The 26,413-nt window shown below is 33.3% G+C and overlaps 1 protein-coding gene across 1 annotated transcript; it reads right to left on the bottom strand.

The window, feature by feature from the left end:
- On the bottom strand, positions 1-26,191 carry LOC140047293 (ATP-dependent RNA helicase DHX30-like). The gene is made up of 20 exons (XM_072092223.1): positions 25,963-26,191; positions 24,486-24,715; positions 24,213-24,363; positions 23,589-23,772; positions 19,447-19,606; positions 18,295-18,490; positions 13,073-13,144; positions 12,747-12,823; positions 11,756-11,885; positions 11,343-11,466; positions 10,946-11,077; positions 8,240-8,378; positions 7,381-7,471; positions 5,789-5,939; positions 4,649-4,740; positions 4,341-4,441; positions 3,410-3,497; positions 2,975-3,083; positions 2,331-2,515; positions 1-1,173 (listed from the first exon to the last, which is right to left on the bottom strand). The coding sequence occupies exons 1-20, from the start codon at positions 26,038-26,040 to the stop codon at positions 1,012-1,014; spliced, it is 2,652 nt and encodes an 883-aa protein (XP_071948324.1). The 5' UTR covers positions 26,041-26,191; the 3' UTR covers positions 1-1,011.
- Positions 26,192-26,413: the final 222 nt, after the last annotated feature.

The raw sequence follows: 26,413 nt of genomic DNA, 5'->3' as shown, positions 1-26,413 counted from the left end.
CTTAATCCATCATGATGGTAGACTGGAGGTTGTAATGTGTTTAAATATATACAATCCTTTTTTTTCCATGATAAAAACTAGAAATATATTTGTGAAAATATAATAATAATATTCTGCCTCTTGCAGAGGCAATAACTAACAAACCGCATCGGGTTTCGTATATTAATGCTTTGTATAACCATCCATACAAGTCCGATAAAAGTATGACGCGTGAGGGCGCACTTTATTTTATGAAAGGCCATTTTGATTTGTACATTTTTAAAACACATATCTGTAAATATTTTAGTTTATACTTGGGTTTTCTTTATAAGTTATGTATTTTATTATACAATTTATTGTAAACTATATTTAAATTATTGTATAAACTATTAATTAATGTAGGTTTTTAGCTTTTTTAATGCATTTTTCAACGGGCGCTAACGGCGTCTCGTAATTTCAGTCATGCTTCGTCGCATTCGCTGTACACAATAATACGACATGAGGCGGTTATAAATTGGGTATAAAAGTCTAAATTTCTCGTAAAATCCCAAGTTTTGCAAGACGCAACATCAAGAAATGTTATTACCTATATACATAGAACCTACGGATGAAATTTTATTAGGGTACGTTCTTATACCATGGTGAGGGTAATTTTTGACTGGACTATGAACTTAAATCATAAAATATTCATTATTAGATTACATTAATTGTATAATACTAGTGAATAAAAACATTATTTTGCCACTTCCATTTAACCCCTGATGAATTGGATTGGAGCTTTGTACCACTGAAGCAAAAGCATCTCAATTCAACCATAATAACTGCATGATAATGTTTGCAGTAATAATACCCAAAAGGGTGTTTTTCATGAATACCGTGATGCCACAGAATTCCTGCAGCAAACATTCATACTGTAGACCGGTTGGGGTTTAAATCGCAGGCTGTACACCAATAAAGCAACTCAAATTTGTAGAAATTGAGAAAGTTTACCTAGCATCACACAGCTGTCATGGAAACAGCGAGGTATCACCATCATATCTTCTCTGAATCTGTTAGTTCGTCATCTGAATCTAACATCAGTATATTTTTCTCTTTCTTTCCTCCTTTTTCCTCAATATATGGCTGTTGTACACTTGATAGCAGGCTGCAAACTATACCCACAATGCACTTATGTTTTTCCAAATTTTCTTCAGTCTAAATGAATAAAGAAGATGAAGCACAATTAAGTAACTATTAAAAGTATGTTTCCTTCTTTAAAAAATATTAAGCATTTGGAATTTTATTAAATTTATTATTTAATGTGGTATTTTGGTTAAGTTGCAAATTAACTGTTAATATTGTAAATAACGTTAACGAAACTAACCCATCGTATGGGTAGTCAGATTGCTCTATTGACACGTATGTGTGAAGGATTAATTGACAAAGAAAATAGTTTAATAAACAACTAGAAAGCCACTCCGAGAGTGCATACCTCTGCCTACTGTAAAATTCTCCTACATAAGATTTCTCCGGTGTTTGTGATTTAGGCTAATTCCACTACAAACATGTGTATGCGAGTTTGGTGTAATGGTTATGTAACAAGCCTTTCAATTAACAATAGCTTCAGTTGACTAACAATAGAACAGCAACGCGAAAATAAAACGAGTGAATTTGAAAAGAAATAGGTTTTTAAAACTATTCGCATCAAAAATCGTGCACATTTAATCAAATTATGTTTTAAAATTACAAATCACAAATTTTAACTCTTGCCTCTTGTACAAAAATGAAGTTTTTTGGACAAGTAGTTCTCGTGAAAATGCAATTTTAGTTTACTTGTTACTTTAAGACTGCTCTCTTTTGAAAAATTCTGTCCTATCTTTTAACAATAGAAGGTCTGAAAAGTATACTCAAAAAGTGGTCCAGAATTGCGACCATGGTCCCAAATCTTAATGGAATGGTCCTTGATATCTATCTGTATATTCATTTTGGTAAAGATCTTGTAATTACTTTTTGAGTAATCCTGCTAACAAACAAACAAACAAACACACGCTACCGATTACATATACCTCCTTGGCAGATTTAAATGAGTTTCCATTTTATCATATTGTCAGTCAGTAAGTATTTGAAAATACTGTATCTAATTTTTGTAATTGATAATAGTTATATAGTTCCACAAAACTGAAAGTTATGTTAATCTATAGACTGTTAAATAATGTTTTTGTTATCTGGCTTTTATTTTTTTTATAAAAAAATAGATTTTTCTGGTGTCTGGCTAGTGGTTACATCATATATACATCACAGTCAATCACCAGGCCTAATTCCTTACCCCAGGATTCATCAATATTTGTGAGGGGGAGGGGGTATTGACATACCATATAATTGTCAAGAGACTCTTGTACCATCCTATGCACATGCTCCATAACATCCAATAAGATCTCAGCTACGTCTCTGTACATAAAAAAACTGATTGACTTTTGTTCATCATTTGTCAGTGCTATTTTTAATTTTACAATTTGATCCAAATTGTATTCATCCAAGTTCCCTGGAAGTCGTTCATCTATTAAAATAATAATTAATGATTTTATGAAACCGGTTTAATAGATTCCACCAGAAATATGGTCAATTAAGGAAAGCCTTAAACCTATTTTATGGTCAATGCATTCACTCCTACCCCTGCCTTAACCACTTTTGGCCAATCAAATTATTGTTTCTTTATAAGCAATGCAACCCTTAAAATGCAACATGTGTTTCACTATTCAAGATTGATATATGTGCAGTGTAAATTGCACTATCAAAAGGTTGGCAAGAGAGTATCTGAAATAGTTTCTTTTGACAAAACTCTGTCAAACCAATTATCACACTTATAATACAGTTTCATTGCCATAACAGTTAACAAAAATCAACATTTCAATAATACAATTTAACTCTAGTCAGATCTGTCCAGTTTCCATTCAAATTCTAACAAAAAATGTTGTAAATAATGTACATAGCCAAATACCTTGTTTGAGGTACTTACCTAGGTCAGGTGAGACCCTCTCTGTCCAGGCTGACTTGGCAGCAAGGCATATTAAACCTAATGGATGTACCATTGAAGTTTCATGGATAAATGTTGCACTTGATTGAGTCTGAAAGAAAATATATTGAAAAATAGCAATTATAACAACTAAGTTCATTCCTTTCTCTTAATTTTTAACTTTATAACGGTAACTGTACATATTAAATGTTAATCCGCCAACTATACATAACATGAGTTTATCTTGATTCAAATTTAAAAAAAAGTTTGTTAAGAAGCTTCGATTCAACATGGGAAACTGTAATTTACCGATTTTCATAAATTCTTGAAATTATTATTAACAAAAAGTGCATTCGCACTACAATATCTAACAAACACAATCATAAAAGGTTTAAAAGTAGATTAACTACAGAATTGTTTTCCTTCACATTCGCTTACTTTTGCAAAATATGTCAGCCATCGTGATTTGTAGGATTTTTCTTTTGAGTTAACAGATCCTGCTCTAAGTGAAACTTTACCAACATGCCTGAAACAATAATGAATGTATTTATACACAACAAATATAAAAAAGACTTTGTGATCAATTGATTTGATTTGTATGTGTGAATCTGTAATAGTTAAATTTCAGCATGTACAGGGTAATTTCCTTTAAAAATAGCTTTCAAATTAATTTCATTTAAATATGCATAACTCTGAAATTGGGAGAATAAGGACAAACAAAATTGAACTTAAACCAAGCCAATAGCCAGGTGGTAGGATTGGAACAACCCATAGTGAACAAATCAATCTTAAACCAAGACAATAGCCAGGTGTTAGGATTGGAACAACCCATAGTGAACAAATCAATCTTAAACCAAGCCAATAGCCAGGTGGTAGGATTGGAACAACCCATAGTGAACAAATCAATCTTAAACCAAGCCAATAGCCAGGTGGTAGGATTGGAACAACCCATAGTGAACAAATCAATCTTAAACCAAGCCAATAGCCAGGTGGTAGGATTGGAACAACCCATAGTGAACAAATCAATCTTAAACCAAGCCAATAGCCAGGTGGTAGGATTGGAACAACCCATAGTGAACAAATCAATCTTAAACCAAGCCAATAGCCAGGTGGTAGGATTGCAACAACCCATAGAGAACAAATCAATCTGTTTACATATAGCTTTTAGTGAATTTTCAAATGTCCATTATCCTAAACTTATCTACATAGTATCGATCCCCAGAGAGCAATGTTTGTACAAACTCAAAATATATTATTACAGTAAAGCCCCAAAAACCTCCATGTACATTTATATAAAACATTTCAATCTTTATTTGATCATCATCATCATCTGTATATTTACAGTTGTAGATATTTTATAGTAACTCACATGTCTTTAAATGAAAGTTTATTGGGTTTTAACTTTCCTTTAATGTGTGATCCCCTTCGAACTTGCAGAATGTTTGGAACAAATGCACCACAAAGCACAGCCTAAAAAACATTGTAAATATGCATAATATTGTAATTTTGTTTTTATGTTGTTGTTGTAATTACCTCCTTTTCTCGTTCATTATAATATTTTATTTGTTTCATTTTTTAAATAAACTACTGTATATTTGTTATAATATATCAGTCCGAGCATTAAATTGAAACAGCAAACTGGAAGACAATTACTCACAAAAACAAAACTAAACTTGCCTTTATTAATTCTTCATGATTCTTTTTGTAATTAGAATACCTTGATCTCATTCCTGCATCCCTTAAATTCTCAGAAAATTGTCGACGCAAACCTTTACTTTTTAAAAGTAACGAACTTCATAAGTAACCAGAGAGTCCACTGAAATGTTGGATATATGATAATAAATTCAATTTATTTTTTCATCTTATGGAATAAAACATACTCAGACATAATGACATATTTATAGGTACCAAGAGTCTTGAGATGAAAAAATAATCAACCAATTAAAAATGAGTAGAAAAATAAGCAACTGACATAACAAACCTGAATCATAATGGCTTGCTTCACTTTTTTCAGATTTTTTTTTTATATTGGTAAGTAAAGAATATAGTATTTCTTATTCTATATATTGAATAATAAAATATGGCTAAAGTTGTTTGTAATGCAGTACTAGAGGTGCATTGCAATACAAAGCCTTAGCCTCCAGTTTCAGCTTTTATATTATCAACAATAATAAGAAATTTATAAATAATCTAAAGTATTCCTTTAATAACTAATAATTATAATACAAGATCTAAAGACAAAATGAGACTCAGAAAACGTAATCGTACTTCTACTAACTTTACTGTGTCATGTGTGGGACCTAAATTGTAGAATGACTTGAATTACGAACTACAAAGTACCAAATCATTAAATATATTTAAATCAATGTTTAAAGAACATTTATTATCATTTTACAAATAATTTAAAAAATAATACTTGTTGCAGGATTTAAAGTTTTTTTTATTATTCATGCATTAGTTTTTAGGCTAGTTAGGGACGTAGGGGGACACAACTAATCAAGCTCTTTTGAGTTTTTATGTATTTCCTTTTCATCTTTTTTTTATGTTCTCATATATTGTTGTATATTTTCATGATGATGAATAAAGAATATTTGAATTTAAATTTGAACTACTGACAACCTGCTAGGAGGCAAAGACATTACTGATTGTACTGGCATGTTTTTAACTTTTGTCATAGCAGAACATAGTAGGGTACAATAAACTGTCCTCTTATAGGGGTTTGTCTTAGTGTTAAAACATTTTCCCTTGATAATTTCATGGGAAAGTGTCTTTGTAATAGGGATGTCGTCTGAATAGGGGTTTTATGTATAGACTCACCTCTAATGAAAAACAGTGTTCCTTTATCTAGACAGTTATATTGTACAAACCAATTCATTGAGCCTTCAGCTAGACTCTCTTCCCAGGCATTGTAAATGTTTAATCTGCTAATATGATCACTCCTGGATGAACCACTAAATAATTGTTTTACCTAAGAAAATTTAAAAAAAATAATACAGTAAAGAAAGCAATTGCTTAGCCAGAAATTTAACAGGATGCTATATTTTGTCCACAAAAGGTGCAAAGCTTGTCATGAGCAAGTCTTAGGCCTATTTACCATCTCCGTCATAAGGACATTATAGGAAAAAAGGGGGTTTGTTCAAACCATTGAACCACTCTGGTTACGGGCTTCAGAAAGCATAATATTTATATAGTAAAATTTGAATAGAATAATTGTAATTTCATTGTCATCTGATACAATTGCATTAACATTTTCACCGCCAGGCATTCAATAAAGGAAGTACCCCTCACCGCCAGCCATTTTAGATAAATTTACCTGTTTTTCAAAGATCATAGCAAAGGTGTTTGTAATCAGAATAACATGCAATACACACTCAAATAATGATATAGAAATAAACTTTCCAATGGTACCAAACACTTTATTGAAATAAAACTGTAATACCACATAATTGTACAAAGAACTTGGCTTACTTTTAGCACTTTAGGCTCAATCGGAGAACAAAGCAGAGATAATGAGGATTTTAGCCTGGCTGCACCGTCTGTCAGTGTCATGATTCTCAACCTATTCTACAAACTAGCCTAGGCTAGGCTAGCTAAATTATCTCCAATTATTTATTACATTTTAAAAACCAGATTTAGGTACAAATATACCTTCATCATCTGGGGATAATAAATATTCATTTTCAGAGTCAGAGTCGGCAAATATTTCTGCAATTGCTTCGTCCGCAGTAAGCATATTATGTTGTTTACGGATAGGACGCGATGTAGGCCATCTGGGGTCAATGGCACTAGGGGTTAATAAAGTATCAAAATATTTGCGGTCCAGATCGATTTGGATGTTGAAATTTCTACATGCGGTCCATATATACCTGATCTAACAAATTGTGCAATAAAAAGCCAAAGACCGAAATTTCCGTCTTTGGCGGTCTGGCGCTGGGCATCGATAGACGGAGATTTCAGTCTTTGGCGGTGAAAGTGTTTATTTCTAATTTTATTTTTACAATGTAACTTGGTTTTACAGCTGTTATCTTTTGTGCTTTCAGTACATTATAATTCATATTAATATTTGAAGGTTCTTTCCAAATGTTCATTCATTAATTTCTAACCATGACAATTTTTCCCCAGAGAAAAATTCATTTTTACTGTAGTTTAATTACCCCTTAATTATTGAACTAAAAAAAAATTAAGAGGGCACTCTAAACACTCTATTCAAGCTATGAAAGTATGCTGTTCTGAATATGAATATTTTGTTATAAAAATCCCTCAAATCAAAGTTACAGACTGAAATGCAATGATTTCAGTCTCTAACTAAATTTACTTTAGGCAACCAATAGCTAGCTGTATTTTGTGGCAGTCTGAGCTGGGAGGTAATTAATTGGAGGGTAAAATATAGATCATAAAATCATACGAACCGACATAATCTTGTTTTGATTGGTAAGGGTTTCTTTCATTGGTTCTCTTGCACTCAGACCAGCAACAATACTTATTACTGGATTAAGACACCTACAAACAAGAAAATATATATTACGCAAGGGCATGCCATACCTCTCATTATTTATACCATATTCAATTTAAAATAAGCTACCCAGTGAATAATAAATAATATAATTTAAAATAAAAATTTCTATTTTTCATTTTAAGCATGTGTATTTATTATTGCCATTTTTCCTATTATTTAAGCAGGTAAATATTGTTTTTTATTCTTATTCAATCATCAATTTTAGGATTTGCGATTTGAGAAATGTAATGATATTTCATCTCACTGAAAATTAAATTTTTGTTGTTGAATGTGTCATTTTAATGTTACATAATAGTTATTCACTAAATTATTTACAGAAGTGAAAACATTTATTTAAACTGCCTATTCAAAGTCTATTAGTAATCTTCATTTTCATGTTTTTTGGGGACAATACATCTTCAAAAAACAATCCTAAAAAAAATTCTATATATTAAAGAAGATTACTGGATTATAAAAAATAATATCTATTATATAAATAAAATGGCTCATTATTATTGAAAATACTATGAGACCCTAGTTTAATGATTTCATTTATGTTCTTAATGAGCATATTCATTGGCTTACATTAATGGTTTAGAAAAACAAGAATTTAATTACCACTAACAGTGTGCTATGGGAAGATTATATAAATATAATACATGTAATACAATGTGTAATCAGTTGATTACTCGACAAGAGGCCATTGACAGGCTAGTTATGTATGTGAAGGTGATAACAAGAATCTGAGAAGGAGAAATGGAAGGTATACTGACCTGAATATTGAGCCATAAACAAGTGCTTTAGCAAGCTTAGGATCTGTGCTTATCTGGGACACTTTATTTCCTAAGGGTGTTAGACATTCATTTTGATCTAGAATATTCATCTCTACCAATACTTCAATTGCCTTGTCAACTAAATAATAAAAATATATTCATATGTTAAAGAGAATGTACTATTTTACGTTCACACATTTGATAAAAGAAGTAAATAATTATAAATATTTAGGGGTCTATATTTCCTCAAACATGAGTGAACATTCATATTATGAACATGTTATCCAAAAGGGCAACCGGCTTATAGCTTATATCAAAGGTATCATGAACATGTTATCCAAAAGGGCAACCGGCTTATAACTTATATCAAAGGTATCATAGCTAACCTTGATGACTTTAACCTGGTGTACTATGGAAACATACTGTGTAAAACATAATAAATCCAAGAAGGATAACGAAGACCTAGAGAAAGTGCAATTGCAAATGGCCCGCTTTCTTCTCAAAGCTCCACGGTATACTCCAAAAGAGGCACTTTATGGTGACCTTGGGTGGGTTCCATTATCCAAGTTACACAAACTGTCCAGAGTTAAATTATTTAATCGTTTTATAACTATGATGACCACAGGTGGCCTAATATTGTACTTAATTCTATGCTAAAATTGAAATGTGACTTTGATCATTTAAAATATAAATTTCTTAGTAGTTGTGTTGACATATTTGAAAAATGTACAGATATAGGCTTTTACAACAATGTTTTTGATAATGATAGTTTAACTCTTGTTCCTTTCTCAGTCAGCAATGTCAAGCAATGTGATCAATCAGATCAAATCAGAGTGGTCAAATAATATAATGCAAAAAACCTCATTAAATTTATACTCAAAATTGAAACCTTTCCCTAATTTAGAAAAATATTTACTTGATAAAACACATTTTTATGAGACAAGTCTGAAATTTAAATTAAGATCTAACACTCTACCTTTAGATTGTAAAACTTATAAATGGTCCAATGATGTGTCCGGTCATTGTACTTTATGTGGGAATAGTGAAATTGAAGACATTAAACATTTTTTATTAAACTGTAAAGCATTTGATATTAGAATGAAAGAATTATCCATTCTACAAAATAATCTTGTGCTCTGTAATGATTATGACACATGGAATCGTTACACAACAGCAAGTGCTGATGATAAATTACAGTATATTTTAGGTGGAGATTCTACCGCGATTTGTAAAGAATCTGAGACCTTTTTTGATTTGTTTTGTATAAAATACACAAGAGCTGCATGGGAGAAACGGTCAGAACTTAAATCTCCCAATATTTAGATTGTTTTTCTTTTGTATTGTTGCTTTTATATATGATTTGTAAATATTATACACCTGTGATAACAACTATAGGTCCTCAGTACCTGATGTTGAAACACAATGGTTTGCAATCAATAATAATAATAATAAACTCTTTACTATATTCTATGTTTATTTTTATATACCTTTTTAAATTATCAACTCAAACCTATGATACTGTAGGACAATTTAATACAGTACCTATATTACCATGTTGATAATGATTTTTCTTTTATATTTTTGCAAATAGTTTAAAGCCCCATTCCCTACGTTTTTTAGATCTAATTTAAGATCACAAACTATATTTAATGTAAAAATAATACTATATGGTCCTATTGCGTTAACTTTTTTCATCTTTAAACGGTTAAAAATGTGAAAAATAAATCGATTCTTATAATTATAGCGGCCCGCTATAAATCCCAAAATGCATTGCGCGCGGATTGATATTTTTGTTTTTCACCTGTAATTCGCCCACTTTTCGATCGATCGTGAAGCCAAAACAAATGGAAGACTCCTAACTTTCCAGCGAAAATACCGGGTTTTCCCCAATTTGTATCAACGGAGTCTGGCAAAAATAGAAAGACAATTAATGCAGCAACTATACAACGTCAGGCTAGGTATATAGCTAGCGTACGATGTTCGTACGTTATCGATGTTTACCAGCTAGGCCTACAAAACTAAGTCTAGCTAGGCTAGGCCTAAGACCGTCCACGAGAGGTCGATCGCCGCGAGCTACTTAGGTAGTGCATTGTTTCTCACTTTTTATCATAATTTACCATAAAACGTACATTTAAGACAAGGAATGACATGGTTTAATGTTTTTAAAGTGATATGTATGTATTATTTTCCAAAAAACGTCCAAAATTGCAGGGAAGGGGTCTTTAAGAACCTGTATCCATCATATACGGATAATACAATAATGTATTGTTTTGATGTATTATGTTAAATTGGATGCACCACTTCTGTGTGTGCCACCGATGCAAAGGTGTCATTTCCTAATAAATTATTACATTCACTGCCTATTATCAATTTGTTAAAAGACAGATTATAATATAATACAAAAAGAGTACACTCATGGATGTTATAACAAATAAAGAATGCTTTGTATTATATTTTGTTCAAATCATATTTATATTTGATCATACTTGTGGACATAAAAATGATTAATGTTGGTGGCAGCTGTATAACACTGTCAACACTTTATGTGACAAAAAAGTGTGATTTGCCGATATAATGGACATGATTATGTCATATCACTACATATTTAACCATATCATATGGGCACATCAAACTTTTTTTGTCAAACTAGTTTGATAGTGTAGACAGAGCATACTCATCTGTATTTATTTTAGTCCAATTACATACCTGCTTCAAAAGTAGGAGCTTGAAGAGCCTGCGATAAAAACTCTTCAGCATTCATATTAGGGTTATGAACTTTAGCATGAACTATGACCTGCTCTAAAGAAACTCGTAGAAGCTCTGGAACTTGGTATTCATCTGCAGTCAGAAAATGATATTGGAAACAATATTAAGGCAAAAATAAGAATAAAAAACTTGCTAGTTTTTTTTAAATATTCTATTTTATTTGTTACTATTGTTTTACTATCTTCATTGTTATTATAAGTAGTTAATTTTCCAGACTCAAGTGATAATAAAGAGTTCAAGTTGTGCATCCACTTACAGCCAAGATGTACTAAATAATAGGTACAATAACAAACAGGCTTTTGGAAGAAAGTCGCACACAGGGTTTAAATTACTGTACCTAATTGTTTGCAGTCTTCTTGAGTGAACAAATGATAACATTCACCAGGTTGACAGCGTCCAGCTCGTCCTTTACGCTGTATAACATTTGCCTGTGTAATCCATTGAAGATCTAAACAAGATACCTATGAGAAAGATATGAATCAGTTAATTAACATTAGAGATTGTTTGGGACATAAACACACATTGATTCTATGGTTTACAGCATACCTCTGCTAACCAGTTGCGGTAACATATTTGTTTGTTTTGATGATGATGATGAAAGCATACAACAGAAGTTATTCACACTTTTAAAATGTCACGACCAAACCCCCGCTTCATTCTAAACATGTCTTAAAACTCACAAATGCATTTATTATAAATGAATACTAAATAACAAATATTTTACAAAAGAAGTTCTATTAAACACCTTACCCCAACATCTGAGTTATAGCATGGCTCTTTGTGGTTTCTTACGTTAATTACATATACAACATCATTGATGGTGATAGACGTCTCTGCTATATTTGTAGCTAAAACAATCTTTCGTATCCCCTCAGGTGGGCTGAATGAAAAAAATGAATTGTTATTAGAGCCTCAAAACTTTAGAAATTGCTTGGAAATATATCCAAGATATTAATTTACATGGGCCTCGTCCGCCTAGCATTAGATCTTCCATGGACAATCTATGCCTTTCTGTTCCTGTCACTAAAAAGGTTTTTGGTGATAGTGCATTTTTTTCCCTGTGGTCACTAAACTTTGGAATATCTCATTGGTAATTCACCAGCCTCCTAATTCTTGTCTTTTTATGAAACACCGTAAAACTTATTTGTTTCAATATTATATTATTTTGTATAGTCTTTTTCTGTGTTATTACTCTGTATAGCACTTTGATCTTTCTTTGTAAAGGCGCTTTATAAATAATAAAATAATAAAATAAAAAAATTAATTAATTGGCTATTAAAAAACGAGAAAAAAATGTGTGATTTTGAAAGTAGAAGGAAAGAAGAAGTCTTTTTAGTACATTGCTAAGTTGGCCATGTTAACATTTAGGCAGAATTTAAACTTTGAACTCTGGGATTGTAAAACATGCAACCGGCCACATTCATTTTAAGTTATTGTGTACATTTCATTTCAATTGCCAATAAAACAAATGCTACCACACACAATTCATTATTATGTATTTATAATTTAAATTACATTATTTTAAATTAATTGTTACTAGTAATAACTAACTATATCCTTTTGTCAAAATAAACATCTCTGATATACCAGTCTCAAGATTCCACAAGAATTATTCAGTCTCAAAGACAACTTAATTTATGTGGACATGATTTGACAATATCAGATATAATATAAGAATTTTCAAACCATTACTATAACAAATTTCATTAATATTTTGAAATTACTAAAACATACTACTAACCTTTTAAAAATTTCTTGCTGTTCGTTGATAGAGAAGTTAGAATGTACTGGCAGAACTTTACGATTATTGTGTGTGTTCTGTTAAAAAATAAAAATAAAAGTTTTCATTTTTATATCAATAATGTTATACCTTTATGTGCTTTACTGTGATTACCAAATACACAGTGAATACAAATATTTTTATTTTTTATTAGAATATCTTTTCCTGAATTAATATATTCAGAGCAGAGCAAGAAAATATGGTATGTCGACTGTCCAGACACCCTTGGGCTGGACGAGAATCTCGTAAAAATTGGAATAAAAAAAGGAAATATAAAGTAAGTTCACCTGATTGTCTTTCAGCTGATCATATACAGTTTTAATATCTTGCCAACCAGGGAGAAAACATAAAATGGCACCCTATAGAGCAGAAGAAAACACTAAATTATTACAAAACTTCATTACTCCATCTACAGACAGAAAAGTTATAACTTATAATACTGTATGTTGAAATTATTGGAGAGAACTGTAATTGTATGCTGAAATTGGAGAAAGGTGAACATTTTATGCCTACTGTTTATCTTATTGAATTTGATTACTAGTTGTTACTATAATGTATATCTAACGCTCATACATTGTCGAGTACACAGTCAATTTGAGGAACAATAACTATTCGATTTATTGAATTATGACATTTAATGTGGTAAAGAAATAACTTGTTGTAAGCAGAACATTAGTTGCAATAAATTAATTGCAGTTTATGGAGATATATTTATTAGTTTAACAAGCAGAACGGGAGCAGAGACGCAAGTTGTTTTTAAAACAAATTTCTTTGTAGTGCAGAACATTGTCAAGAAAATGTTAAACTTTTATCTTTCTTAATTATTCAGCGTTGGGGGACAAGAAGAAACACTATATCGAGAACTTTAATTAATTCTTTTATTTATTCATTCTGATGTAGGGGTGTATCTGGGTGGTGTTGGAAATCAAATTGTTTTAATTTAGTCTGATATTTATAATTCTAAGGGTTGGGGAAGATTTAGAGACATGTAATAAGGATACTGTTGGGGGTGATTATTGCTTGGTAATTGGGGGTTTTTTTGGGGCAATTTTTTTTTAGGATTCAGAAAGAAAATTGTTTTTTTCACTTAAATTTAAAGTAATAGGTGTCAAAATGATCTGAACGTTTAAATAAAGTAACTTACAGTGATCAAACAATATTAAAAACTATAAATTATTAATTCCATTTTTTTAAAAGTAAATAATTAATGAATTTGGTAAATGCTGTGTTTTCCACAATTATGTAACTAATCTAACTAAATATAATTGTATTAATCAAATTAGCCAGAGATATACATTTACTAACAATAACATATTAATTTTTTTTGTCTTTACATAGTAATAATAAATAATACTCATATACATACACATACATACACACAAATATATCTTAATCTGTACTATAACCAAGGAACTATAATATAATTGTGCTAATTAAAATCAGATACATACATTTAACAACATAACCATTTTTGTTTCTTTAAAATAATATATATATATATAAGCCTTATTTAAAGGAAAACAACAAACCACGCTGTTCATTGCAAAAGTAATCATCCAGCATCAATAATTAAGAACATCCCTGAAGGCATAAACAAAAGATTATCAAACATTTCTTCGAATGAAAGTGTTTTCAATGAATCAAAGAAACCGTACCAAGAAGCCTTGTATGAAAGTGGATACGACCACAATCTGAAGTACAACCCGACCAATACCAGCGCACAAAATAATGTGAAGAAGACAAGGAAAAGAAATATCATCTGGTTCAACCCGCCTTACAGTGCCAACGTGAAAACCAAAATAGGGCACGAGTTCTTAAAGACTGTAGATGAATGTTTTCCACATAACCATGAGCTAAGAAAAATATTTAATAGAAACACCATTAAAATCAGCTATAGTTGTATGCCTAATATAGGGTCTGTAATATCGGCCCACAACAAAAATGTATTACGTAATGATATGCCCTGTGATAACATCAAGCAATGCAACTGTCGAAATGAATGCCCATTAGATGGGAAATGCCTAACCAGTGGTGTTGTTTATAATATCAGGCTACAGTAACAACAAATGATGATGATAAAGTTGAAACATATGTCGGACTAACCGAAAACACATTTAAATGCAGATATAACGCACACAATAGTTCATTCCGTAATGTTAAATACAAAAACAGCACAACGCTTAGCCAGTACATCTGGAAGCTAAAAGATGATAACATAAAGTATAACATTAAATGGCGAATAATAAAGAAGTGTAAACCATATTCCAATGTTAACAAACGGTGTAATCTATGCTTACAAGAGAAGTATTATATTATATGCAAGCCTGAAACCAGCTCACTTAACCATAGGAACGAATTAGTCAGTGCATGTAGACATAGGAGAAAGTTTCTACTAAAGTATCAGTAATTTAGATAATAAGAATTTGGTTAACAATAGACTGTCCAAGAAATAGAGATGTGTTGTACTTGCTAATTAGCATTCTATTGTTCACATAAACAGTTTGCCCTAAGACTTCATGATAGCTTTTTGTATTCACTTGTGACTATCATTCAGAGCCAAGCACCTGAAGATTGAGTTCATACTCATGAAACAGCCTGTAGTGCAATAAAATGTTCAGATGGTAATTTACTAGCGTCTTTCATTTATTTATATATATATATATATATTTTTAATTATCTGTATTGTAACCAAGGAACTAATAGTATGCCTATAATAAATAATTAAAAATATCTAACACGTGCAAATAATAATTTCTAGTTTACATTTTAATTTAATACAATAATAAAGAGCAAGCGTAATAATAATAATACACAAAAGTAAGTCATTTCCTTGAGAAACAGTATCATTAAGTTATTAAATATAATCTTCTATTAATCTCCACTTTTGTCTGAAATTATACAATGTACTTCTTTTAGAAGCAATGTTTTTTTCTACGTTATAATTAAATTTTAACCGATTAAAGAAAACCTGAAAGACTGGCTTTTTGTGAGTTAATTTGTAACTAAATAAAATTTTCTTAATCAACAAAATACATAGATTTAATAGCATATCAGGATTTTCTGTATTGTAACCAAATAATATGGAGGTTTTATCAAGGTTAATCTTTGTTTTTGAAATGTTTTCCCAGCAAGTCGTGAATTCATCCCATAGTTTGGTTGCAATGTTACATTCAACCAAAAGATGGGTCATAGTTTCAATATTTGATTCACAATAGGAACACATATTACTCGGTACAATATTCATTTTATGTAGTCTACTATTAGTTGACAAGCAATTCACATTAATTTTATACTGAGATATTCTGGTTCTTACCTCCTGAGAACATTTAAATGGTAATACATAGATATTTTCCCATTTATCGCTATCTACACCTAATTCATCCTGCAATTTACTTTGAGATGTTGGTATTTTAAAGATTTTTTTTCTGTATATATTTTTTGTACTCATACTTTCTAATTCTTTTTCTTCATTCTTCACTTCCACTATAAACCCTCTCTTTTTATAATTTTTTCGTAAAAACCCTAGCTTCATGTTTGCTTTCCACTGTGGGGGTATTGCAGATATCGTCATTCTCCAGAGCATGAAATTACTTGTCGATAAGCCTCTCTTTATCCACGTATTAAAGGGAATGATATTACCGTTTTCATAAAAAAGGTTGCTTACTAAACATATCCCAACATCTCTGAGGCTCTTGTAATAAAATGGCTTGTCATGTATATGCATGTGCCTATTAAACCATATATATTGGGACCCTCCGTTTACTGTATCAGGATGTATTAATTCGAAATAAGCGTTTAACATATCCTTATAAAACAAAGGAATATTTTTCCAACGATGGACACAGTCCGCGCTTACATTACAATAAAAAATAGTGTCGCCTCCTTGCTTATTTAGGAACCTATGTAGTAGAGATCTCCATGCTGCATTGACATTTATGTTATATCGTTGTATCCATATTATCTTTAATGCCTTAAACATACGTTTGATATCTACCATTTTTAAGCCGCCTTCTTCAATATTCCCAATTAATGTTGTTCTTTTTATCATACCTTTACCACCGTTCCATAAGAAATTAAATAGAATTGTTTCAATTGATTTAACTACATGGGGCGGTATATGTATGACAAATGCTAGATATATAAATTGGGGTATTGCGAATGTTTTAATTAAAATTTTTTTCCTGCTAAGGTTAGTTGTCTGGTTCTCCATATGTTTAATATTGTTTTTAGTTGTTTAATTTTCGTTTCTAAATTACATTTTTCCCGTTGTCTTTCATGATAAGAAAAGTAAACTCCTAATGCTTTTACTGGTTGTTGTGGCCATTGCATAAGTATTGGTTTGTTTTTACATCGCCTATTTGAACCAAGCCATATAGCCTGCGATTTGCTTATATTTAATTTCAAGCCCGATATTTTTGAAAATTTCTCTATTAAGTTAATTATATTTTTTGCTGACACTTCATCTTTCAAAAAGCATGTGGAGTCGTCTGCATATTGAGTTATTTTAATTTCTCTATTATTTACTGTAATCCCCTTAATAGTTTTATCGTCTCGTATGGCACATGCTAGTAATTCTATTGATAGGATAAATAAGTAAGGGCTGAGGGGGTCACCCTGTCGTACACCCCTTCCAACTGGAAAATAACTTGATGACTGCCCATTATTTATGATGCAACTACTTATATCAGTATATAATGCTTTTATGAATTGAATAAATTTTTCTCCGAGGTTGACTTTTTTTAAAACCTGAAACAAAAAACCCCATTCAAGCGAATCGAATGCTTTTTCATAGTCCAAAAAAAAGCATAATTCCTGGAATATTGTTTATTTTGGTAAACTCCATAATATCTTCAATAGTTCGTACTGACTCGCCAATGTATCGGCCCATTACAAAACCGGTTTGATCAATGTGGATAAGGGAAGGAATAAACTGGCTCAATCTAGTGGATAGTGCTTTCGATGCTATTTTGTAGTCCACATTTAGTAATGATATGGTCTCCAATTCTTTAATTTGCATCGGTCTTTGCCTTCTTTTTCAATAAGAGTTATTACCATCTGTCTCTGTGAGGTACTAATTTTTCCGCTATTTAAACCTATATTCAGTATTTTTACTATTATTGGACCTATAATATCTCAGATTTTAAATACCATTCGTTTGATAAACCGTCATTACCAGGGCTTTTATTTTGTGGCATGCCTTTAAGGGCATTGTAACATTCTCGGATTGTCAGGTCTCCTTCACAGATTATATTACTTTCTTCAGTTAAAGTTGGGATACTTTCGCTATTGAAAAAACTGTTATCTGTAAGACTTTCATTTATTTGAGTATTCGATTTGTATACATTGTTTTGCTAAATGTTAGCATTAAATTTATCATTGTTATATAATTGTGTTTATTTCCCTTTGTTTACCGATGGTTCAACTTTACGAGAAAGCCATAATTGCAGCTGTTTGATATAAAACCTTCTTTTTAAACTAGTGTACATGTACTCGTGTATAATGGACTTACCTCTGGTTTGGTTTGATCAAGGTGATTTATAAGTTTAACAACACAATCAACATCAGTAAAAGGGTGTTGCAGCATGTTCTCATTATTGCTATTATTTTGTGACCTCCGACTCCTGTAACCAATCAACTTATGTATTTCAGGTAGAAAGAACTCTTTGACCGGGTATGTAAAGCCGGGCACTGTGATAATTGGACAGCTAAATATAAAGAGAATAATTACAAACCAGGGAAATTAAATAATTTGACATTGTATTATGAGCTTTACAGAATGTACATTCTATATTTTTATAAATTTTTAAGAAAATCAATACATGGCCTGAATATATAGTAGGTTTTCAATGTTAGTACATAATGTATTATGCGTCTAAGAAGCTCTCCAGATAGAATATTATTCTGAGATGAGAGTGAGTCATGTTGTACTTAGTCACTTACTGTATATACTTTATTTAATTTTGTTAATTATACGAGATTTGTTTATTTTCAATGGACCAGAGATTCAAAAATAAAAGATTGATTTAGGCAAATTATATTATTTAAAAAAATTTGGTGTTGCATAAGGCTCTGCAATTTATTTCTGGCTCTTTTACTTTTATGGTTTCGATCTAGCTATTTGCTTATTTGATCTGTACAGTATCTCCATTGAGATTAATTCACCCAAATGCCCAGATCAACATATGGTTGGTCTTCCCAGGGGCCAGCTGTGCACATACAAAAACAATACAGATACCCATTGTCCATTATTTCAGTAATTTACCTAATTTATAGAGAAAAAAAAGATACAGTATATACTTTGGGTCTAAGACTTCATAATAATAGCTTAAACATTTGCTATATTTCTGCAAATCAAAGTTACTATCAAAGAGTGTGGTTAATAATTGTGGCCTATTTTATTTGGTTTTTGACAAATTGAAATGTATTACTTGTCATATCCGATTGGGAACTTTCGTTGTCAACGTAAAGACTCGTTGAGTACTTTTTGTATTCGAATTGTAAATTTTTGTGCTCAACAGAAAGTTATTCGAATAGAAAACTTTGACAACGAAAGCTTTTTCGTTAAAAACAATCTCAACGCTCAAAATACTCCGTAACATAAGTACTCAATGGAAAAACTACTCGGTCCCACTCAAATACGACAATTATTAGTGTAACTTACTTGTCAAAATATTCACTGAACATTGATGCATTTATTGAAGCACTCATTAATACTACATGTATATTTGGATTATCTTGGATAAATTTCTTGATCAATATCAATAGAAAATCTGTATCAACATCTCTTTCATGAACTTCATCAATGATTACATGACTTATTCCTATGAAAATATTAGAAAAAAGATACAAAATGTCATTTAAAATAATTAATATAACAACATTTGAAAAATCTAGAAATTTCGTGTAATCCCGTATAATTTAATTTAATAATAGTTTAAAAAAACTTTCCCTGCAGTGTTGACATTTTGTAACAATAATGCATAGAATACTTACTAATAAAACATTAAACCAGGTCATTCCATGTCTTTAATTAAATAATTATGATAAAAGTACCGACGACGTATAATACAAATGTGATATGTTGTTGTACATTGTACTATACAAAATTCCTAACTCACATGCTGATTACCAGATGACTTATGACAGGATATTTATTATATTCTTATGCCGGTTGCAGGACCAGCATTTGTTATATTGTTTGATCCGTTTTGAATCGGGATCTTCCATAGCAATAAGGAAGATTAAAAGAAGTAACACCCAAATTTCCATTGGATTTTAGGATACTGAACGGACACGCTATTAAGACAAAAGAACAAAGGATTTCACTTTCACACCTGGACTGCCTCAGCTGGGTGAAACAATAACAAGAACTCAGTCAAGTTGTATTGTTCCTTTTGTTTGCCTAGTTGCGTACCGTGTTCCGCCGCCGATATGCCTATATCGGAATGTATGCAATGTAGAGGCCAGCGTACGACAGTTCAGTGTGACTGCCACTTACTTTGCATTCACTGTTGCACCTGCAGCCAGGAGTCACTGTGCAACTCCGCGGAGGTTCAGGAGGAGCCCCCGGCCACGCATATAGAAGCAGAAGCGCCGGTAGTATTGCCGGATGCGCCTGCAATGGCCGCTGTGCCTCCACCACCGAGTACGTATGATGAAGCTTTATTCTGCACAGAGAGAAGACGGTTGGAGGCTTTCATCAATCGTGTAGTTCCTGCCATATTATCGTACATCGAGTACGCGTACGATGCTCCGACACGCCCGCGCTGGCATCGAAAAGATATTCCACCTTTAGAGTACGTGCTCCACTAAAGTGGGTGACGACCTGTCCAGTCGCACCACTGGACCCCGAACTGGTCGCCAGGCTAGAGGCTATCGCTAAGGAGCCTAAGGTCCGTAGGGCTGCACCGCAAGATATGGCTGCAGCCTTCCCGCCTCCGCAGGAACAATTTAAAAAATACATCTGGGCACCACTGATTCCGGCCGCAGAAAAAGAGCGTGCTCGTGAGGACCAAGGACTCGACACAACCGGCAGATTTCTGACTCCTTAGGCCGCTAAAACTGAGGAGGCCCTAATAGCAGTCAACCATGGTATCCGTGAGACATAAAGAACGTTCTTAATGTCGGGCAACCTCCTTTTGTTCCTCGCAGATCCGGAATACTTGCCTGGTCGCGGACCAACAAGCGACGATAGCATTGACCTCGGCTGCCGCGCGGAGGGTGAATTGCCTCAAGGCCATGGACATCGTGCCCACACATTACCTCCGCTTTACAACCAGCTGTTGAAGTTAGTTAGATAAATTACCAGGTTGAAGTTAGTTGGATAACTTTACCAGGTTGACGTGATTAGTAGTATGAAATAGGTGTATTGGATCCAGGGTTTTTTTTGTTAAGAAAATAAACGATACTGAGTAAACACAGCCTCATCTTGCGTATTGTTTTGTTGCATGGGATACATGGCTTCACAAACCAAACCTTAATGGTCTAAAACTAGCAAATCAATATTAAGGATTCCCGTACCACAACAAATTGGCGTCACGGACAGGAGGCAATGATTCAAGCGTTCCTGAAGGAGGATTGCATTGTGCATTTTCAACCATTGTTTTACTACACCCTGCATAAGACAAAGAGTATTGGACAGATAAGATTTACGAATTTAATTTAATTTTAGAATGGAAAGTGTATGGTTTTATATATACTGTACTACAGAATCTTTCTTCCGATTGACATGGCAACGTGTTGTTACTTAAGATGATATTGTGAATTGATGCTTATACTTATCTTAAATGAAATATTGTTACTTTTATATTACATTTACGATACTTATTTTTTGTATTGAGACTCTGTTTAATGTAGTAGTGTTTGGAGTGTTTATAATTGTCACAAATTCACCTTCTGCAATGTCACTAGGCAAATCTAAATCTGAAGAAGCAGCAGCTGCAAGCGGCGATGGCGTTAATGATATGATTGCGGCATTAACTAATGTCTTAAATCGCGTTTTGGTTCAGAAAGCTCCTCCGATTAAGTTAGTAAAATTTAAGGGTGTTCCAAGATCTCCTGGGGACCTTAAGTTAAAAGAATGGCTTGATGATTTTCGAATTTATTGTGATCATTATTCGTTGGGCGATGATGATCGATATGATACCCTGATTAGTCATATTGGTGGCTGTGCGAAGGATGAGGTTAAATGCAGTATGAGCATGTGTGAAAATGGGAAAAATGTGAAAGCGGCTATAAGAATTTAGAACTCGCTTTTAAATCAGAAGTTCCAGCCGTACTATCGTACATTGAAGTCTAGTACGCGTATGATGCTCCGACACGCCCGCGCCGGCATCGAAAATATATTCCACCTTTGGAGTGCGTGCTCCACTAAAGCGGGTGACGACCTGTCCAGTCGCATCACTGGACCCCGAACTGGTCGCCAGACTGGAGGCTATCGCTAAGGCCCGTAGATCTGGCCGCAGCCTTCTCGCTTCCGCAGGAACAATTTAAAAAATACATCTGGGCACCACCAATTCTGGACCCAGCAAAAGAGCGTGCTTGGGAGGACCAAGGACTCGACACAACCGGCAGATTTCTGACTCATTGGGTGCCATGGACCTCTTTTAGGAAAATTTGCCGGAAAAGAAGATAAGTGGGCTCGCAGTGGGAGGTTGCCTCCTACGGTTCGTCCGAGAGTGGGAGAAGCTGATGGTAGACAGCTGTATTCTTTCCACATTAAGCTACTGCTACCACATAGAATTCACGAGCCCTCCAGTGTGTGGAGGTCCTCGTCCGACACAATCCCCAAAGATCCAATAAAGCAACGAACGCTTATGGACGGGATTGCCGTGCTGCTCCACAAAGAAGCCGTAGTAAGGGTTGAAGAACATCATGCGGGCTCGGGCCACGAATCAATCGTATTCTTAACCGAGAAGTCCTTGGGGGACTGGCAACTAATTCTGAATTTAAAACATCTGAACAAACGCTTTTTCTGGCCCCGCAGGTTGCAGACGGAGACAGTCTCATCGATCCCATTAGGGCTAAGTCAAGGAGACTGGGCTACATCGATAGATTTAAAAGATGCGTACTTTCACGTACCAATCGCAAAAGAAGACCAATGTTGGTTGCGGTTTCGAATCTTGTCTCTACCAGTTTGTTGCGATGCTGTTTGGCCTACCAACGGACCTGCGCGTGTTCATGTGCATTGTTCGAGCACTTGGCTCGTTCTTTTACAAGCACGGCATTCGCATATTTATGTATCTAGACGACGTGTTAGGCAGTAACCACAGCCCTTGCTGCTATACAAGGCCTGATATGACTGGCTGAGAATGCTATGTTTCCTAGCCAGCTTTGTAGATCTAGTTCCGTACGGATGCGGCCGCTGCAACTTTATCTGTTAGCCTTCTACCGGGCAGGTTCAGATTCATTAGACAAAGTGGTCCCAATGTCGGCGTTCATTATAACGCACTTCCAATGGTGGCTAACGGATGGCCGATCAATTCAGAGATCAATTCCGGACACACAAATAGAAACGGACGCGTCCAAAGCAGGTTGGGGCGGTTGCTCCAACCAAAGTCACAACTCCGGCGTTTGGATTGCCGAGGAGGCGTTAGCCCACATCAATCTCTTAGAAATTTGGGCAGTAGACCGAATGCTGAAGGTGCTACTTCCAAGCATAATAAATGAGCCCTGCTCATTAGATTTGTAAAAATGAACAAATAGATCAAAACGTCAAATTCTTAAAATGTGTTCTGTTTCTTTATTAGGAGTTACACACCTACTATTAATTCTTTAAAAAATGTATTAATAGCTAGTATCTACCTTTAAGGGTTGGGTTTGTTCGTAGTTTATTAAGCAGTATACCAGTTGTACAAAATAAAATTAATCCATTTGATTGTGGCAGCTTACTCTTCAGTCTTACTTGGTAGCCAATTGTTTTCCCCACATGTTCTCCTCGTTCGCTTGCAACTCGTTGAGCCACTGAAATAGCACTGATCCTACGTGGCTATGAAGTATAGTAATAAAGTTAAAATAAAAAACAACATGTTTAGGTTTTTTGTGAACATTTTGGTGATTGTTTGGCATACTTTGCGGCCAGATTCCTAATGCCATATTTGTGATGGGCCTAGTTAAAGAGACCACCAGTTCATCTTTCAATTTAATATTCATCGACTTTACTCATAAAATTTCATTATTTGTATAATGGCCCCATGATTACCTTTTATATATGTCTGTCTATTAAGTTGTCTTACTATAGTTGGGAGAAATTTGAATAAATAATTGGCTGATTTTTTTATTGTACAACATAGTTAGATTTTGTAGCAATATGGGTAGGGTGAAGGAATGTTCAACCCACCCAATTTTCTTGACAAATTAAATTATTATGAACTATTCAATTATTTCATATACTAGGCCAAGTGTTTAACAATATGAATATCCCATTACCTGTGTTACAATTATATTGCACTCTGACCCTTTCTCATTTAGGATAAAGTCTTCAAAAAGATATTGTGGAACTTGCGTTGTTTTTCCACAGCCAGTTTCTCCTGATAAAACAACCACCTGATTGCTCTTAATAATTGACAGAATCTCCTCCCTATTAGTAAATAAAAATGTAATAAAATATCAGGTGATGAAATGAAATGAAATTGCAATTCCAAATTGTGTACAAATCTTCCATTCGCATTGTTATTGGAAAATATAAGTGAGTTACAGTACCTCATATTAGCAATAGGGAGTGCAGCTGCCTCTTTCCTTTGATTGGATTCTGAATATTCTAAATCATTCTGTCTATTTAATAACCTTAAATTTTGTGCATGCTTTAGATCATCTGAAATTGAAACTAAAGGTTTTCCAGTAATTGCATCAATATATTCCGATTCAGATTTATCCAAAAATGAGTCTGGAAATCCACTGGTGTGTTCTTGATCAAACGAGCGTCCGAAATGCTAAACATAGGAATATAAAAACTTACAATCAATTATATTGAACTCTACCTACAGTAAAAACAACATCAATTTTCCCTTTTATTAATGTAGACCATGGATCAGTCATCATGAAAATAGCCACCTTTGTTTAATAACTAGGAAATGATAAATTTATTTAGTGCCAATAAAGAATAAAGCAAGGTCAATACAAATTCTGAAAAAGGTGTGTTTTTAAGTACTGACTGAGTGGGAGGGGTGTGTTGGAGTTTTTGCAGAAGAAACGTTCAAATGGCATGTCCATCCACGAATGGTGGCAATGTACAGCATCACAAAAAACCTAACATACCAGACATTGGTTTGAAGGTTGTACTAATGAAACATAAAGTAAATATTAATATGTTTAATTGCTTCAAGATATAGTAAAATCCCACATACCGTATATTTCGGTGTATAAGTCGCACTTTTGACACGCAAATTTGACCTCTAAATTAAGGGTGCGTCTTATACACCGAACATAAATGCCTCACCACACAGATTGTACATATAGGCCTAGGCTATCGTCACCTCGTTTGCTAGGCCTGAGTAGGCTAGGCCTAGCTACAGTAACTAACTAACGTAATGGCAACCTGCTTCTGCCTAGTTTTCAAGGCATTTTAGCATGATGTTATACTAAATATGATGAAAAGATTTGTTCATTATGGCGATAAAATTTCATTTGTAAACGATTACGTACAATTGGAATAGTATTTATTTATACAGTAGTTATACGCACGATCGCCGTACCCGCAATGCAAGCCCTCTTGGCGGCCACATGGTGTACGGTATTCGACTAGTATATTCTCCAGGTGATTATAGCATGGACCTAGCGTACACACTTCAATTCTCGGATACATACATAGATACTAATCGAATACGATTGTCCGTGAAAACGTGCGTCCTCTCAAAATGATCGAGCGAGGCTAGCCCACACGTACACATGTTACACACACGGTCATGCACTCGATGTTGCGGCTGTTGAGGCTGGGCGCGGCCGAGCCTAGGTAAGAAAACACCTAAATAAAGGACGCCGTTGCAGATATAACAAAATATATTATTACAATAATATTGATTACAATTTAAAAAAACATTGTTTTGATGAAATATAAGGTGCGTCTTATACACCGACGATATAAAAAATACCGATATTTTACTCTCAGTTAGGGGGTGCGTCTTATACACAGGTGCGACTTATACACCGAAATATATGGTAATATGAAGCAAATTAATACCTTCAGATTTTCCAGCCCTTGAAGAACTTCTCCTTTAAGTTTTGAATTTAGAGATATCCAAGAAGGCTGAAGATCCATTTTCAAAAATTCTTTTACATCACTTTTTTCATGAAGTATTGATATACCAGGAATGCGTGCACGGTTGTGCTTGTCTAAATAACCTAAATTCTGAAAAAAAAATTGTAATGATTGTTGAAGAGTTTAAACGAATATCGTATTGAAAATATAAAGGCAGTGTAACCAGGCTGTTTTGAGACCTTCACAACATTACAGAATAACAATTGACCAACTTTGGCATATGATTATTGGAGAAGAGAGTTTAGTCAAAGCTTGAGGATGATCTATATAAAATATTATAAAAATATTAGCTAGTTTATGTTTGATAAAATTCTATTTTGCATGCTGAGGCAGGAATTCCACATTTGCAATGAACTGCCTGATTAATAGATAG

Source organism: Antedon mediterranea, chromosome 4 (assembly GCF_964355755.1).
Source record: "Antedon mediterranea chromosome 4, ecAntMedi1.1, whole genome shotgun sequence".
Taxonomy (NCBI): Eukaryota; Metazoa; Echinodermata; class Crinoidea; order Comatulida; family Antedonidae; genus Antedon; species Antedon mediterranea.
Note: the sequence above shows the minus strand (reverse complement) of the source record. Positions and strands in the feature narration are given on the sequence as shown.